The sequence below is a fragment of the Lagopus leucura genome, unplaced genomic scaffold (assembly GCF_019238085.1).
Source record: "Lagopus leucura isolate 7727_CA_CO unplaced genomic scaffold, USGS_WTPT01 Super-Scaffold_100035, whole genome shotgun sequence".
NCBI lineage: Eukaryota > Metazoa > Chordata > Aves > Galliformes > Phasianidae > Lagopus > Lagopus leucura.
The window spans coordinates 4,077,567-4,091,920 of NW_024962284.1; the positions used below are offsets into that span (position 1 = coordinate 4,077,567).

Consider the following 14,354-nt stretch of genomic DNA (forward strand, 5'->3'; position numbering starts at 1 on the left):
TCTTTCTTTCTTTCTTTCTTTCTTTCTTTCTTTCTTTCTTTCTTTCTCTCTCTCTCTCTCTCTCTCTCTCTTTCTTTCTTTCTTTCTTTCTTTCTTTCTTTCTTAGCTTCTCAGGTTTATTTTTCTATTAATTGGAGATTGTGATGTGATTTCAAGAGTGACAGAACTCTTGCTCAGCAGTGGTACTGGGGAAGCATATTTAAAAATTGCTTACCAGTATTCCTTGATCTCTGCGCTTCCATTCTCAGTCACCAGTAAGACTAGAATCATCTTCTAGTACATATTTTCCTTATTTTTAATAATGGTCATCATTAAATGCAGAAGTAGGTAATGTGTCTGTTTTGTGTCTTTACTTATCACAGATAATCATCTAATAGATTATTGTAATCACTGTTACTGTTTCCGCAGACCAGCCCAACAACATCTATAAAGTTTGGACATTATTATGATGTTTCTAAAAAAATGTCTCCAGAACTGCTTCAATCCATAAGATGGCACAGTTTTTTCCTTCCTGACGAATTGCCTTTAGAGCCTAAACTAAAAATGTGGTAAGTTGTAATCTCATGTACTTCTGTTGTGCATTCACATTCTGAGTGCACCTTAGTTGTAAGGAATATTTTCTCATCTACACTTGCTGTGAAAAATCTTGTAGCCATATATTGCTCACAGGTATTTCAGCTGCAGTTCCCATGTCAGCACTACATGCCATGAATGTCAGCAAAGCTACTGTGGCGCAGAAGCAGTTCAGTATAGTGACTCCTCAGTGGGAGGAAGCAAGTTGGCATAGGCAATTAAGGCAGACATTACTAGGACAGCCTAAGACTCAGCTGAATACTCAGTTCAGCCCTACTGACAGTTGACTGTGGGGACTGAGGAAAACTATTACTGTCTGTCTATGAACTACTCTCTGAGCACCATGCCCCATCAGCTTTCATGAATGTGTGTCAGGTGGCTTTCAGGAATATGAAGATAACCATTCACAGTTTTTAGGGCTAAGACGACAGGCCATCCTTGACCTACATAGCTTAGAATGCTGTATCACATTAGTTTATTATGTGACTTTTACCTCTTACATTCTACAGCTTCACCTAAGGAAAATCCAAGACAAACAAACAAACAAACAAAAAAAATCTGTGAGAAGAATTACTCTAATTATGTATCTTACACAATACCCTAAATTCCAGAGAAAATCATAAACTCTTATCTGAACAAATAACTTACTGTACTTTATTATTATTACTACCAGTAATGAATTAAGGAAGACCAAAAGAAAATAAGTGACAGCATCAAAGACTTGTGTTAGCCTGTGGCAAACACATCCATTGTATTTTTCTCAGAGACATTTCAAGTCAAGTCAAATGTAAGATATGGACTAGCAGTTTCTTTGCTTAGCCCAGTCGCTTGATTTATAAAATATCTGGGCTCTCTAGATCACCATGTATAGGGCCAACTCCCAGAAGCAGTAGTAGAGAAAGCTTCATTGCATAAGATTTTAATGATAGTAGGCCCTAATATAAAAACTGAGATTTATAAAATAAGTGAAGTGTTTACAGAAGTATTTTCAGAAGTGTGCCTTTAGAGTTGTAGAAAAGCAAAAGCCAAGACCCCAAATTTCTGTGTTATGCATTCAGATATCACTGATTTTAATTTGATAACATGTATTCTTGCTGTGTTATGTAAAAACAGTAGCTGATACACTTTCAGGAAAATAATTCATGTCTATAGTATAAAAAACAGACTTTACCTTTTATGCTTTTGATTTTGTAATCTAGAAAACATGTGGGTGATAAACTGAAATTTCATGTAGATGTGCCAAGTACTCCTGTTCTACTCTGCCATGATAAGACTGTACTGTTTTTGTTAGCATCCTTCCAGAAGACTTTGGCTCAGAGGAAAATGTGAAGCTGGGTTTAGATGTAGGGTGGGGATATATGGCCTGTGATGGAATAGTGGAAGTTCTTTAGGTAAATCGAAGAGTCTTAAAGCAAGTTAAAAACTGATATGGCAAGGGCAGTAACTCTGTCATCTGCAGTAAGTAGGGTGAGCAATAATGAGCTACAGTAAATTGTAGCAGTGGTAGTATAGGTGGACATAAGGAAATATTCTTCTGATGATTAGCACTAGAAGAAGTTACCTTGCAGACACAGGCTGGGGGTGCTGTAGAATCTCCATCACTGAAAATTTCTAGGGATAAGTTAGGTAAATATCTGTCAGAGATAGTTTAGACATAGTTCATCTTGCCTTAGGGCAAGAAGATAGACTACCTGACCTCTTGAGGTCCCCTTCATCTCTGCCTTCTGTGACTCTTTAATTCACATTAGTCAAAATGTATTAAATACGTTACCAGTGATTTCTCTGCTTTCAAAACATCTGTGCTTTTTCTGAATTGCAACTGGTTTACGCTGTTGTTTTTTTGTTGGTTTTTGTTGTTGTTGTTTTGTTGATTTTTTTGTTGGTTTTTTTTTACAAATATTGAGATGAAAATCAGAGGAAAGCATTCTTTTCTCAAGGAGCAAAAACAAGCTCTCAATCCTCTAAGGATGCAGTGCTTCTGGCTTCTAAAGCTAGCTTCGGTATATCACAGAAGGGTAAAAATTTTCTGTTCTCTTGATTAACTAGACAATGCTTTAAAAGAAAGATTTAAGTGCTATTGTTAACCCTTCTAAATAGAAGTCAGTAATTTGTCCCACTGAGAGCTAGATCAAGCTTCTTTTACTGCCTCTTACAGTGAACTAGGAACACAGACCTGGCTGGTCAGAATGTCTCACTCAGAGGATGTCATTTCTTAGACAAAAGTGTCTCTGACCTTATGGCCTTATCTTCATGGCCCAAGAAATACCTGGCAGAATAACTCTTAATGATATGTATGGTACTGCAAAAATACTGTAATGTGTTTGGGTGAGAGTAACTCAAAGAAGTATTAAAAATGAGAAAGAAACTTTTAAAAAATGGTTGCAAGAATGACTTGAAATTTCAGCAGATCACTAAAAACGTGTTTTTTTTAAATGTTCTCTGTTTATGCAAAGAAAATGGACAGAAAAAGTGTTCTCACTGAAAGATAATGTCACACAAACCTTTCAAAGTGAGGAAGTGCTTTTAAATCTCATAGTGTAACCCAGACTCAATGCTGTTGATTATTTTTTTTTTTAATCTGAGAATGCATGGCTCTTGTCACTAATACAGTGATAGAGGAGGAAGTGGAAACTGATAGTTTTACCTAGTATATAATTTTCCATAATTAGATGATGTACTTGTTGATGGATGACATCTTTTTGTAGTATCAGAAATTGCAAACAAAAAAATAATTTAAAAATTAGCAAATAAAAAAAGTAAGAAAAAGATTTTTTCCATCTTCTCAAAATGCTTCCTCATCAGTTTAGTTAACATGATCCATTCTAAATGTTTGTACTGTAGCAGAGCACAAAATGATTACTTTCAGGGTGAAGTAAATTGCTACAGCCATCTAACTACTGCTATTGCAGGAGCACCTGAAAATATGCAGCCACTGTGGAAAGTGCACCTGATCCAACATATACTTTCTACACAGAGCTGGTAAGCTCTATGTTCTGCAGTGAAGGACCAAATCATTTTGGTGTTTCTAATTCTCTAGCATCAATTAAGAAAACTTTGGACTGTTCTTTAGTGCATACACCCTCTGTAATTGCATCTACTGTTTGGTGCAGAGTCATTACTGCACTGCTTTTGCAGAGGTTTCAGGGCTTTATATGGGCCAAAAACTTCACTCTTCTTAGAAATCACCTACCTATATCCATGGTGTTGGCTTTCTATCTGCACTAGAATTTGGCATCCTTCTGGACTTGCAAAGAGAAGAGGTTGTCTGGCTGACTGGTTAGTCAGATCTCAGCTACTGACTGGCTTTTCACTTTGCAATTACAGAAGGCCATATTGGAAGGTTCTGTACATCACAACGTTTGGAGCAATTCTTTTTTCTTTCTTGTGTTTTTGTGCACGTGCTTGTGTTTGCTCACTGAAGGAGGGAGATGAGGAGTACTGTATTTGCTCTCCTTTTTGTAGTTCTGGTACATAATGCGATGGCTAACTTAGATTACTGGGTCTCCTTTTGGAGAATTACTCTAGGTGAGTGGAAGTGCATTGCTCTGTGATAAAAATTGACTAAAAGCAGATTGAGAAGTCCTTTTTCATAAAGTAGTAATTGAGAATGGATGTTTGATGCAGAAGAAAGCATCATCCTTCTCTTCTTAAGCTCAGTAGCTGTTAGGGCAGAGCAGTTACATACTGGCCTTAGTCATGGGACGGGGTTAACAGGGCTGTGCACCTGATAGCAGCTGTTTACAGTTGCTGTTGCTAGGATATTCAGGTGTCCTTTCTGTTGCATTGCTAAAGCTGATACTTAACAGGAAGGCAAAAGTACCATCTCTGATAAGTTAGTGCATCACTGAAGAGGCTTGCTTCCTACCTTCTGCTTTACTTCTGTTCCCATTAAGTTGTAATGACCAAAAATGAAGTGTGATTATTCAGGGAACTAAAATAGTTAAGCTGTAGTTTTTCAATAATACTCCTAAATTTTACCTTAAGAATGTAATTGCTTTTGAAAAAAAAAAAAGAATTTGTCTAGAGTCTAGATTTAGAGATAAATTTAGATAAAACAGGTTTAACTGTCTTGGCTAATGGGGTCTCCATATACATAATAAGGCTATTTGTCATACCTTTGATAGCCTAACCTTTGTTAAATGCTTAGAAACTATCAACAGCAAAGTCAGAGGCTCTTTTGTAACCAGGATACCTTCTTGCCAGCTCCTGCTTTACCCATTACTAAATTGATAAACAACAAAAAAAAAAAGAGTAAAGAAAAAATTGTTTAAACTCATTATCAGAATTAAATGGTGTTTAGTAACAAAGCCAAAAAAAAGGCTAGAAATTGCAGAATAAAAAATACCTTATTTCCTTCCTTATATATTATGGCAAACATTGCCAGAAGGGTAATGCAACCTGTTTTTATAAATAGCGTTTCCACGATATTTTTTCATGTCCTTATTTACTTAGCATAGTTCAAATTCAAGGAAGCCAGTAATATTTTAGCCAGAAGAGCCACTATTTTTACATTCAGGAAAAAAAAACAGAAAAAAAAAAACAACAATCTGTTTGCATCACATTATTTTCTTCAAACCTCTCTTTGCTGCGAATTTTGTGTGTAGATAAGCATATCTTCTATGTCTTTTTTATGTTTGTTTGTTTTTTAATTTTTGAATTCTCTGATTTTGGCAATAAAGCAATAAAGTTAAGCATTTTATTCTTCTGTTCATTTTTAAAAGCAAGAATTGCAGAATACACTCTGATTTACACTGTGGATGGCACAACAAGCATTGTAATATTATCCAAAGCAAAACAAGCGTTAGGCGCATCCCTGGCTGTGGCTACTAGGTAGTTGGAAACTCCATCCCTATTGTTGGTGGACAGTAGTTTTCTGTCATTCCCAAGAGGATAAAGGAATATCTAAAAGGATACACAAATGCTTCTTGTTATTCTGAAGCTCTGCAGATTTGCCCCAGCTCTGGCAAAAGAAGAAATTATTGCACTGTATAAACAAGGATCGTGTCGTTCTTAAGTGAACGCTTGGAGAGAGAAAACATTTTGTCTGATGTAGATGCTAAAGCCTGCTTTCTGGCCACCTACTCTGTAAACTTAAACACCTAAGACAGAGCAGGTATAACATTGGACACCTGCTCCTTTTGCAGCTAAGTGATAGGAAAATAATCCATTTCCAAAGCGACACTTTACTCTTGTGTTTGAGATACTCTATTTTGTACAGCAAGGCAGATGTTACACATTAAAAGTCACGTGGAGATGTGTATTGCCAATTGTTAGCAGCTGTGAGTTTCATACTTAGTATTAAAGTACTAAAACTAAAAGCAAATAAACTGAGTTTAATTTTGAAGCTCTCTCCTTTTATCTGTATATGAAGTGTCATCTGAATGGTTTCTGATATTGAATATTTTAAAACTTGGAGTTATTATGAAAATAAAATTATTTTAATTTGATTGTAGACACTGATAAATCATCTTGGGGTTAGGGTTTGAGTTGACACTGTTCTTCTAAAAGCATTGCAGGAGCCTATGGTAAAGAAACTCCAAATACTCAAAAATTCTTTCCCGTGCAAAACTATGAAAGCAAGCTTTCTCGTGTCAATTTAGATGTTCCGTAGTAAAATGAGTAAAATATACATGAATAATATTCAAAAAGTATTTTTTACTTTCCCTAAAGCAATGGGGATAGTTTCACTATTGTTTTCAGACCAACCATATGAAATGATGGCTGCAACTAGGACTATTTTGAAGTAAGTTTTTGAAAATAACCATGTTTTCCAAGAAGATTAGAAGCCACAAGGCTTGACGGTAATTAGTGAGATTGTAACAAAGTACTGAAGCTAGGAAAGTTGGAGGGCTTAAACTCTCAGCTTCACTCAGGAGCCTACCTCAAGTCCAGGCACAAAAGCCAGTATGCTCTTGGGGATTTAAGAACTAGTATGTCTCTTTTTAAAGTGAACAGCTGGCTTGATTTTTTTTTAAGTGAAGATTAGGACTTTCTGTCCTTTGCCTTTGTCCCCTGCCTGTGGACTGGAGAGCAAGGCTAGAATGAGTCTGAAAAAAGAACGAGTATCAGAAAAAATGCATTGGAGGAGCAGGAACTGGAGGTTGCAAGACTTTGAGAGGAAAGTCTGTTAAACTTTCATCTGGTTTTAGCTGCCTGAGTGTAGGCAACAGTTTGCTTTAATTCTTTTTTTCTTTAGGTCGGGGGGTTGTTTGTTTCTTTGGTTTTTAATCTTAGCAGCTGTTTTCCAAATAACACATAAACATAAATTATACCTCACAATTCCATTGCGTTGCAAATAAAGGAGTGCTAACACCTGAGTGGATGGATACAGAATAGATCTATAATAGAACAGAATGTATTTTATGCTCTGGTGTGGTATCAGAAAGATTACTAAAAATAAAAACAAATTATGCTAAATGAACGTTTTAAAGTAAGTGGAAATTTTCTGTTGGTTTTGATTCTTGTGGTGTTTGTGTGTATGAAAGATACAAAATAGAAAGTCAGCCCTGTTCTCCAGGGAATTGACATACTCAGAATAACAATTGAGTAGCTGTTTGTCTGCTACAGAACTTTAATACTGTGCTGTAATGGTTGCAGCTTTAAGTAACTACATTAAATCATTGAACTTAAACATGTAAGTGAGCCTGACATAATTATCTTCATCTCTAAGAGATTTACCTTTCACAGAATATCTGAATGCTGAACTAGTTAACGTGAACCAATCACAACTGCTTTTAAGGGCTGCTTTATTCAAAAAGGGTTGTTTTTTTCCTTCTGTGAGACACTCCTACACTGAAAGCTGCATCTGTTTCTATCTATTTTTAATACAGCTATTAGAGAGTATGTGTTACTAAACTATTTCTTCTTTCCAACAGTAATATGAACTGTGGTTATGCAAGGCTGCTTCAGTCCATTCAGAGTGTCATTTGCCAGGAGGGATTTGATGGCTCTCATCCCCAGGTACTGAGCACATTTGTACTCTGCTATCATCCTGAACTGAGATTTTCTGAATTTTTAAGGGTGGCAAAAGAATGTCCTGGAAAAATTAACAAGGAAGAAGCTGTTTGAAGCTGTTTCTAAACATTGTGGAAGTGAACAAGAAAAGTAACTGGAGATTGTGCTTCATAATTTAATGTGCAGTTGGAGCTTTTTCCTTTTTTTAGCAGATACGCAGAACATTTGAAAAAGAACCATTAAGTCAGGATTACTAAAAAGCACACTGTGCAATTAGCTAATAAATGGTTTGCCAAATACAGTGAAATTAAATAAAATGTGCTTTTCACCTACGGAGATCTTTTTTCGAACCATTGTATTAGCAGTAATGTGCTCAAGCTTCTTGAGTCTGAACATTTAGACTTGCAGATTCTTTCAGTGCTGTGAGTGGAGTGAATTTTTTAATGGGTTAAATGGTGTGTAATTTTAGTTCAATTTAAGTATCAAAACATCTTACTAGACTTGTGAAGATCACTCCACGTAAATCATCACAGACTTGAAAAGGTCACTTTAGTTTTCATAACCCATACCTTGGGTAATCAGAAATATTCCAAGTCCATCAAGACAGAATTGAATACCTTATTTCTAGTTTGAACAACACCCTCTCCCCTGTTTTTAGTCATATCAAATAATATGCCACTCCTTTCAAGGTGATGTAAATGAACTAAGTGATGTTGAGGCTTTATTGATAATTATATTCCTTGTACAACAGGAATATTACTGGAACACAAGTTGATTAGTACAGATAATGTCGAAACAATACAAGACTGTGTGCCACTACAAGTTTAATATCTGAGAAGTGCTTTTTGTGTAGAAAATAACATAGGAGTGGATGTATTCCTGTCTAAGAGTATTTATAGAAGCATTATCCACATAGAATGCTTGCATTTAAATTTGTACCATTAGCTATTTGTGCTGTGTCCCAGCCTGTCCCCTCTTCTGCCACTCCCTGTGGCTGACATCTCCACTGGGACTGGAGAGCTCATGGACTGCAAAAAGCAGCAAGGAACCTCCTCCTGAAGGGATGGGGCTGGTGCTTCCTAGCTGTCTCACCAGCCAAGTCTGACAGGAAGGCAGTGCCCCTGCACATTCCTGAAGTTTGGGAGTATCTTTAAGTTTTAAACAAAATAAAGATCTGTGAGAGACGATATTTTTTTTCTTTCTACAGACAAGGAAATGTTAAATATTGTGGGTAGTGGTATTCTGTACTCCCGGTTCATTTTTTCAGAACGTCTTATTAGAGCCAATAAAGACCAAAGAGCAAATAAAAACCAGGCAAATTTAAAAGTGTATGCAAATGTGTAAGTCTCTAAGGTGAAGCTTTAAAGTTTGAAAAAGGATTCTTTCTCAAACCATCTTACCTAACTAGATGGCTGTTACCTCTTGCACACTCTTTTCTCTGTCAAAGAAGACAACGTGTATGAATTACTGAGTGCAACCTATTACTGCTTGATTATTTTTCTACAAAAGTTTCCCCTTTTCCACATGCACTGTGTTTCTCTAAATGCTCACATTTTGTGGATTTGTATAGTGTATAACTCACATGTCTCCAAGTATGTCCAGAGTTTGATGTTGTTTTGGACCAGAACACATCTTGGAATATTTTATGTTCCAAATCCAGGCAAAATTTATCTATTGCTCCATAATCCCTTCTTTAACTTGAGTCTTGAGAAGTAGCTAGAAGTAAGAACAGTAGAATAAGAACCAACCTGTGTCTTTCTGTGATGGACCTGTGTTCTTTCCTCTGTGTTATAAAAGCACAAGCATTGAAGAAGTGTGTTAATCTACATTCTTCCACCCAAAACGATGCTCTCTCTTTTGGGTGGGTCCTATTGGAAGTTTGGGGAAAACTACAAGGGTCTAAATATATTAGTGAGGAACTGAAAGAGATTTACTACTGACTTTAGTAGATCCAATAATCACTGCATGTGAGAGATAGAAGACAACACCTCTAGTGTTTAGTGCTTTTCATATTGCGCAGCATAAACTTCCCAAAATCTTTGGAGTCTGAAGGCCTAGAAGGATGTTGCTTTTTGGGTCTGAGTCCAAAGGAAATGTTTGACCTGACTGGTAAAACATTCAGATATTTCTTGCTACTACCCAGGGCTGACCGGGTCCTTTTCCCAAGTGCTCAATCAGGTGTTCAGGCCATGACTCAAACCTTCCCACCTACTGTTCGCTGACGTAGGTTAAGATGTCCTGTCTGTCCTGTATGATCCTTTGAGCCTTAGGACAGTAACTCTTCTTTGAGGCACTAAGCTACAGGAGGGTCGAAGTTTACCAATGCAGTGACTTCTCAGTTCACACTGTCTTGAACATCTTTACTGAGAACTATGTAGAAATTCAGGGTGTGAATCACCTGTAATCCAGAAATCGGAGCATCAGTTTTTATTGAATTCTTTTAATTTGATTCTTACAATCTCTCTGTAGGTTTTTTTTACTGCTGGTCACTAATATGAATCCTTTTTACATTTGGCATGGTTATACATGCTCATTTATCTCAGAATTATTTTCTTTTTATGATACTTGGTAGCAGAACTTTCACAGGCAACTTTTTTTTCATTAACACTTCTTTGGTATACTTTGGAGCTCAAATTTTTGTGTAAGAAAGGAGAGAAATGAGAGGAAAAACAGTAATGTTTTAGGATTCTCTTTCAGAATATACTATATGTAACCAGCTGGTTACCTTTAGAAATTGCACATTAGTAGTTTTGCATTTTTCCACGCTGACTTGTTATTCTTGTATTTAATTATCTAATGTAGTGTGCTATCCAGCTAGTAAAAGAAAAACAAAAACATTCCAACTGTAATTTTCACCAAGATCACCTGAGATTGACTCGTGATTACTTGAACTACTGAATTATTATGGGTATTCATTCTATAAATTGTAGTAGTTTCTAAAATTGTATACAATGTGGTATTTTTCTCCCAGTGTTTAAAAAAATAACAAGTGTTGTGTTCTTCTTTCAATAGAAAAAACAAAAGAATATTTTACGGATAGGAATTCACAGTCTTGGTTCCCTGTTGTGGGACGATGACATTTGCAGCACCAATACTCCTGAAGATATTCATAGCATTACAAAATTTCTGTACATTCTACGTGGCCTCCTCCGAAAATCTTTATCAGCTTGTATCATCACAATGCCCTCTCACCTTATTGAGGTAAGAAATCTATCTCTGCTAAATTTTGTAGTTGATGCTACATCGGTTAGCAAAAATTGGAAGTTCATGGGGAAAAAATAAATGCAATTCTAAAAATTGAGAAAGCTCTTTTGATTCAAAGGGCAAAGTTAAACAACACGATGGTTTTCCTACATTTCTGTGGGACAGTCATGCTGCAAAATCAACGAGCACCTTAGCATAAAACAGTCCTAAATAGTTATTCCTTCTATCAGTCATAGTCAGAAATTTCGAGCAGTATCAGAGCAGAGAAAACTCTGCTAGGAATCTTTATTTCTAACACACTTTTACACCACCTCAGAACACAGTTTAGAGTTTCAATACAGGGCATTTTAATCCACTGCCTTCATCTGTCATACACATCAGGATGATGTATGACTTTGTTTTTAAAGCCAGGAATTGAAAGATACAGGTTTACTCTTTAATATTCTGGTTTGTTGGGAACAGAAATAAACCAGGTATTATTCATTACTGATTATAATAAAATAATATGGAATAAAACCTCATATTATAAATGGTTCCCTTCATCATAGAAGGGAAATTTTCATTGTTGAATTAAAATATTATATTATGTAAGTAAGTTCATCATTCTCACATACATACTGCATTTTTAAAAGGTGTCTGAGTACCTGCTGATGTTATTTAGGTGAATACCTGAACCACATTTTGTCCTGCACAACTCCATCCCCTTACTTACATATTTTTAATACTAGATGACAGTATGTCTTTAAATAGGGTGATAGTAAAACTTACTGCAATAACTGGAATTTGTGGATCTAAAACTAACTTCCTTCTTTTGAAACACTGGGATTTCCTGTCTGTCACTGAGACATAGAACCTATGTTATTATACTTTTTACATATTTTAACATATCAGTGAGAGAGATCATATTCTACAGAAGTCCAGAAATGTCTCTGGAGCAAGCTTTTCTAAGAAACAAGTTGAAGGATATAATCTTTTGTTTTTCTGTCGACTTATCTGGGGAGTTGTTTTTGTTTTCCTTTTGGTCAATTCTCTATAAATCCATTCCCCCAGAGTTCCTATGAAATGATGTCTCATTTTCTACATAACTTCTGATTTTGAATTTTAACAGGATTACTTTACAGCAAGTGACAGAATATTCTGAAGGCGGAAAAAATGAAATGTGGTTTCCAGAATCTTCACAGCTTTAAACAAATTCAAGCTTTACTTTTTGTTGTTGTTGTTTTTAAAATTGTTAAACTTCATGTATCCTTCTTTAAATACTAAACTGTGGAGAAAACTGTCATTAGGAGGAGCAGAGCTGCTCTGAGGGTTCCTTATACCCCACATTACTCAGTTCCCAGAGCCCTGCTGTGTAGTTGTTCCACTCTCCAAGAAGCCTGTTAAAGAGCCCCTGAGAGCATGTGTACAGCCCTCCATGTTAATAGTTAATTGGTGAGGATGGCAAGATGAGAGGACAGCCGAACATGTGGTCTCTCAGGCTCAAGCCGTAGACAGACCTTTAGTTATAATAACAGCAGCTGCTCACATTCTCACAACCCAGCTACTCACCATTTTGTTGCTGAGGTTTCTTACTGGATGAAAAAAGTAAAGAAAATATCTTTTCAAGAGAACAAGAGAGAGCATTTGCTTGGTGTTTTGTTGGTTTTTTTTTTCCTAGTGTGTTTCTGTATATGTATTTAATTTAATCAGAATAAGTCGTAGGATATGCTTTCTCTGTTAAATCTTAAAGCCAGCTGAAGGCGTAGGAAATGCATACTGTTATCCTGAAGATGTAGTAAATTCCACATTTATTCCCTGAACAATTATCTGTATCTGCTGTATTATCTTTTGCTTCCTGACTATATTAATTAAGGGAGTCTGCAAGTAAAATCTTCACATAATAAGAAAATACAGGATTTCAAAATGTGAAGTGTTACCAAGTTATCATGTTTGCATAATATTTACAGAGAAATGGTTTGCTTTTGAAAAAATAGTTTTCAGTCATATCTCATGCCATACCTTGTCCCTGACAGCCAGTTACAGTTACTCTGGTGAAGAAGAAATAAAACTCACACTTGGCACTACTGAATTTCAACAGGGACGATGCTATTCCAATCCAGCCCAGATAGTCTGTATTGCTGTGTGCATTAAATAAAATACTTATCTGTGTAGTTAGTGATTCGCTTCCTTTGTATATTTTGCCAAGTACTTGTCGTGTTGCTGTGTGACAGGGAGTTTGCAAATTAAATCTGTGTAGCTTTTTTCTTTCAAAAAGTTTCATTTTGCCTCTACATTTCAGAAATTATATCTTTGTTCTTGGATGATAAGACAGTGAGATGAAGCTCCCTATATACCTCGTGTTCTCATTGTTTTGTATATTCTCCCATGCTGCTTTCTTAATATGTTTTTAAGCAGTCTCCTTTTTTTCAGCCATAACTCACAGTCATGGAGTACAATAATGCTCTTATTGTTTGTTCACTTTTTCCTACATGCTTATATATGCTTTGTCTCTTCGGTGTCTGCTGAACGTTAAACAGTGATTTTGTTTGTGATGCTTTTCTCTCTGTGCTACACATCTACCAGTATGGATCTAATCCACCTAGTTCACTGCTTTGCATTTAGTAAGTTTGAATTGCATTTGTCAGAATATGATGCTCATTCCCCCAGTTTGATGGAACACTGAATGTCTTCGCAGCCTTCTGTAAAGATGTATTTTGGGAAAAGACACAAATTTACAAAGAATCTGGTTGTGTACAGCGTTTTTTCAGAGTAAGTTAATGAAATTGTAGTCCCCTAAAGAGCACAAATTCGCTGTTTTATTGATGAAACTCCTAGTGCAGTACATAAAGAAAAACAAATATTCTATTATTTTCTCTATCACAAAACCAGAAATACATTGTTCTGGAAGCAAATTTCAAGAAAATGACTCTAAAAACTTAACCGATCAGAAATTTTATTCAGATGATAACTGACAAGTTTTTCTTGATTGATATTTTCTCCTGATTGAACATACTCTTATTTTACCCTGTCTGTCAGGTAATAAATATTGAGATATTTATGAATGTGATTAAAGCAGTTGATGGAAGGTTATTTGTCAAGGTTTTCTACTGCTTCTTGAAAATGAATTGTGCCTCTGAAATAAGATGGTGCATTTGAAAAGGGTAAATTAATTACATTTTAAATCTAGCAGAAATGATCAGGGTGGGCAAATTGTACAGGGATTTAATTTGTTATTGTACTTTCCCAAATAAGAAATATTATCAAAACTAGAATGGACTCCTGTTTTCTGTATTTTGACAATCTACATTTTTAGTACATAGTGTTAAAAAAAATTATTCTACAGAATGTGATTTTAACGTCACTGTTTTATGTTCACAAAAAAGTTGCAATGTAAAATACTTTCATAATTCCATTCTCCTTATTTCCAACTCTGTATCACTTAAGTAAACAGTCAAGTTCGTGAATATGTATTTTTTAAGTAGATTATTGTTTCCATTTGAAGACGTGTAACGCTCTCATTGAAGCCACCCTTTATTTTGAACATGAAGCTGTATTACTGGTAAGGACTAACCACCATATTAGTCAGTGTGTACCCAGGGAAATTAATTGACTAATGAAAAGTCAGTATGGATAAGTCGCAGAAG

At 35.7% G+C, this 14,354-nt stretch overlaps 1 protein-coding gene across 1 annotated transcript in view; it reads left to right on the forward strand.

Annotated features, from left to right (window-relative positions):
• ELP4 (elongator acetyltransferase complex subunit 4) overlaps positions 1-14,354 on the forward strand; it is a 122,204-nt gene that overhangs the window by 27,764 nt on the left and 80,086 nt on the right. The window contains exons 5-7 of the mRNA XM_042882637.1: positions 409-548; positions 7,449-7,533; positions 10,540-10,728. Coding sequence (XP_042738571.1) covers positions 409-548; positions 7,449-7,533; positions 10,540-10,728 — 414 coding nt within the window. The remainder of the gene's footprint in view (positions 1-408; positions 549-7,448; positions 7,534-10,539; positions 10,729-14,354) is intronic.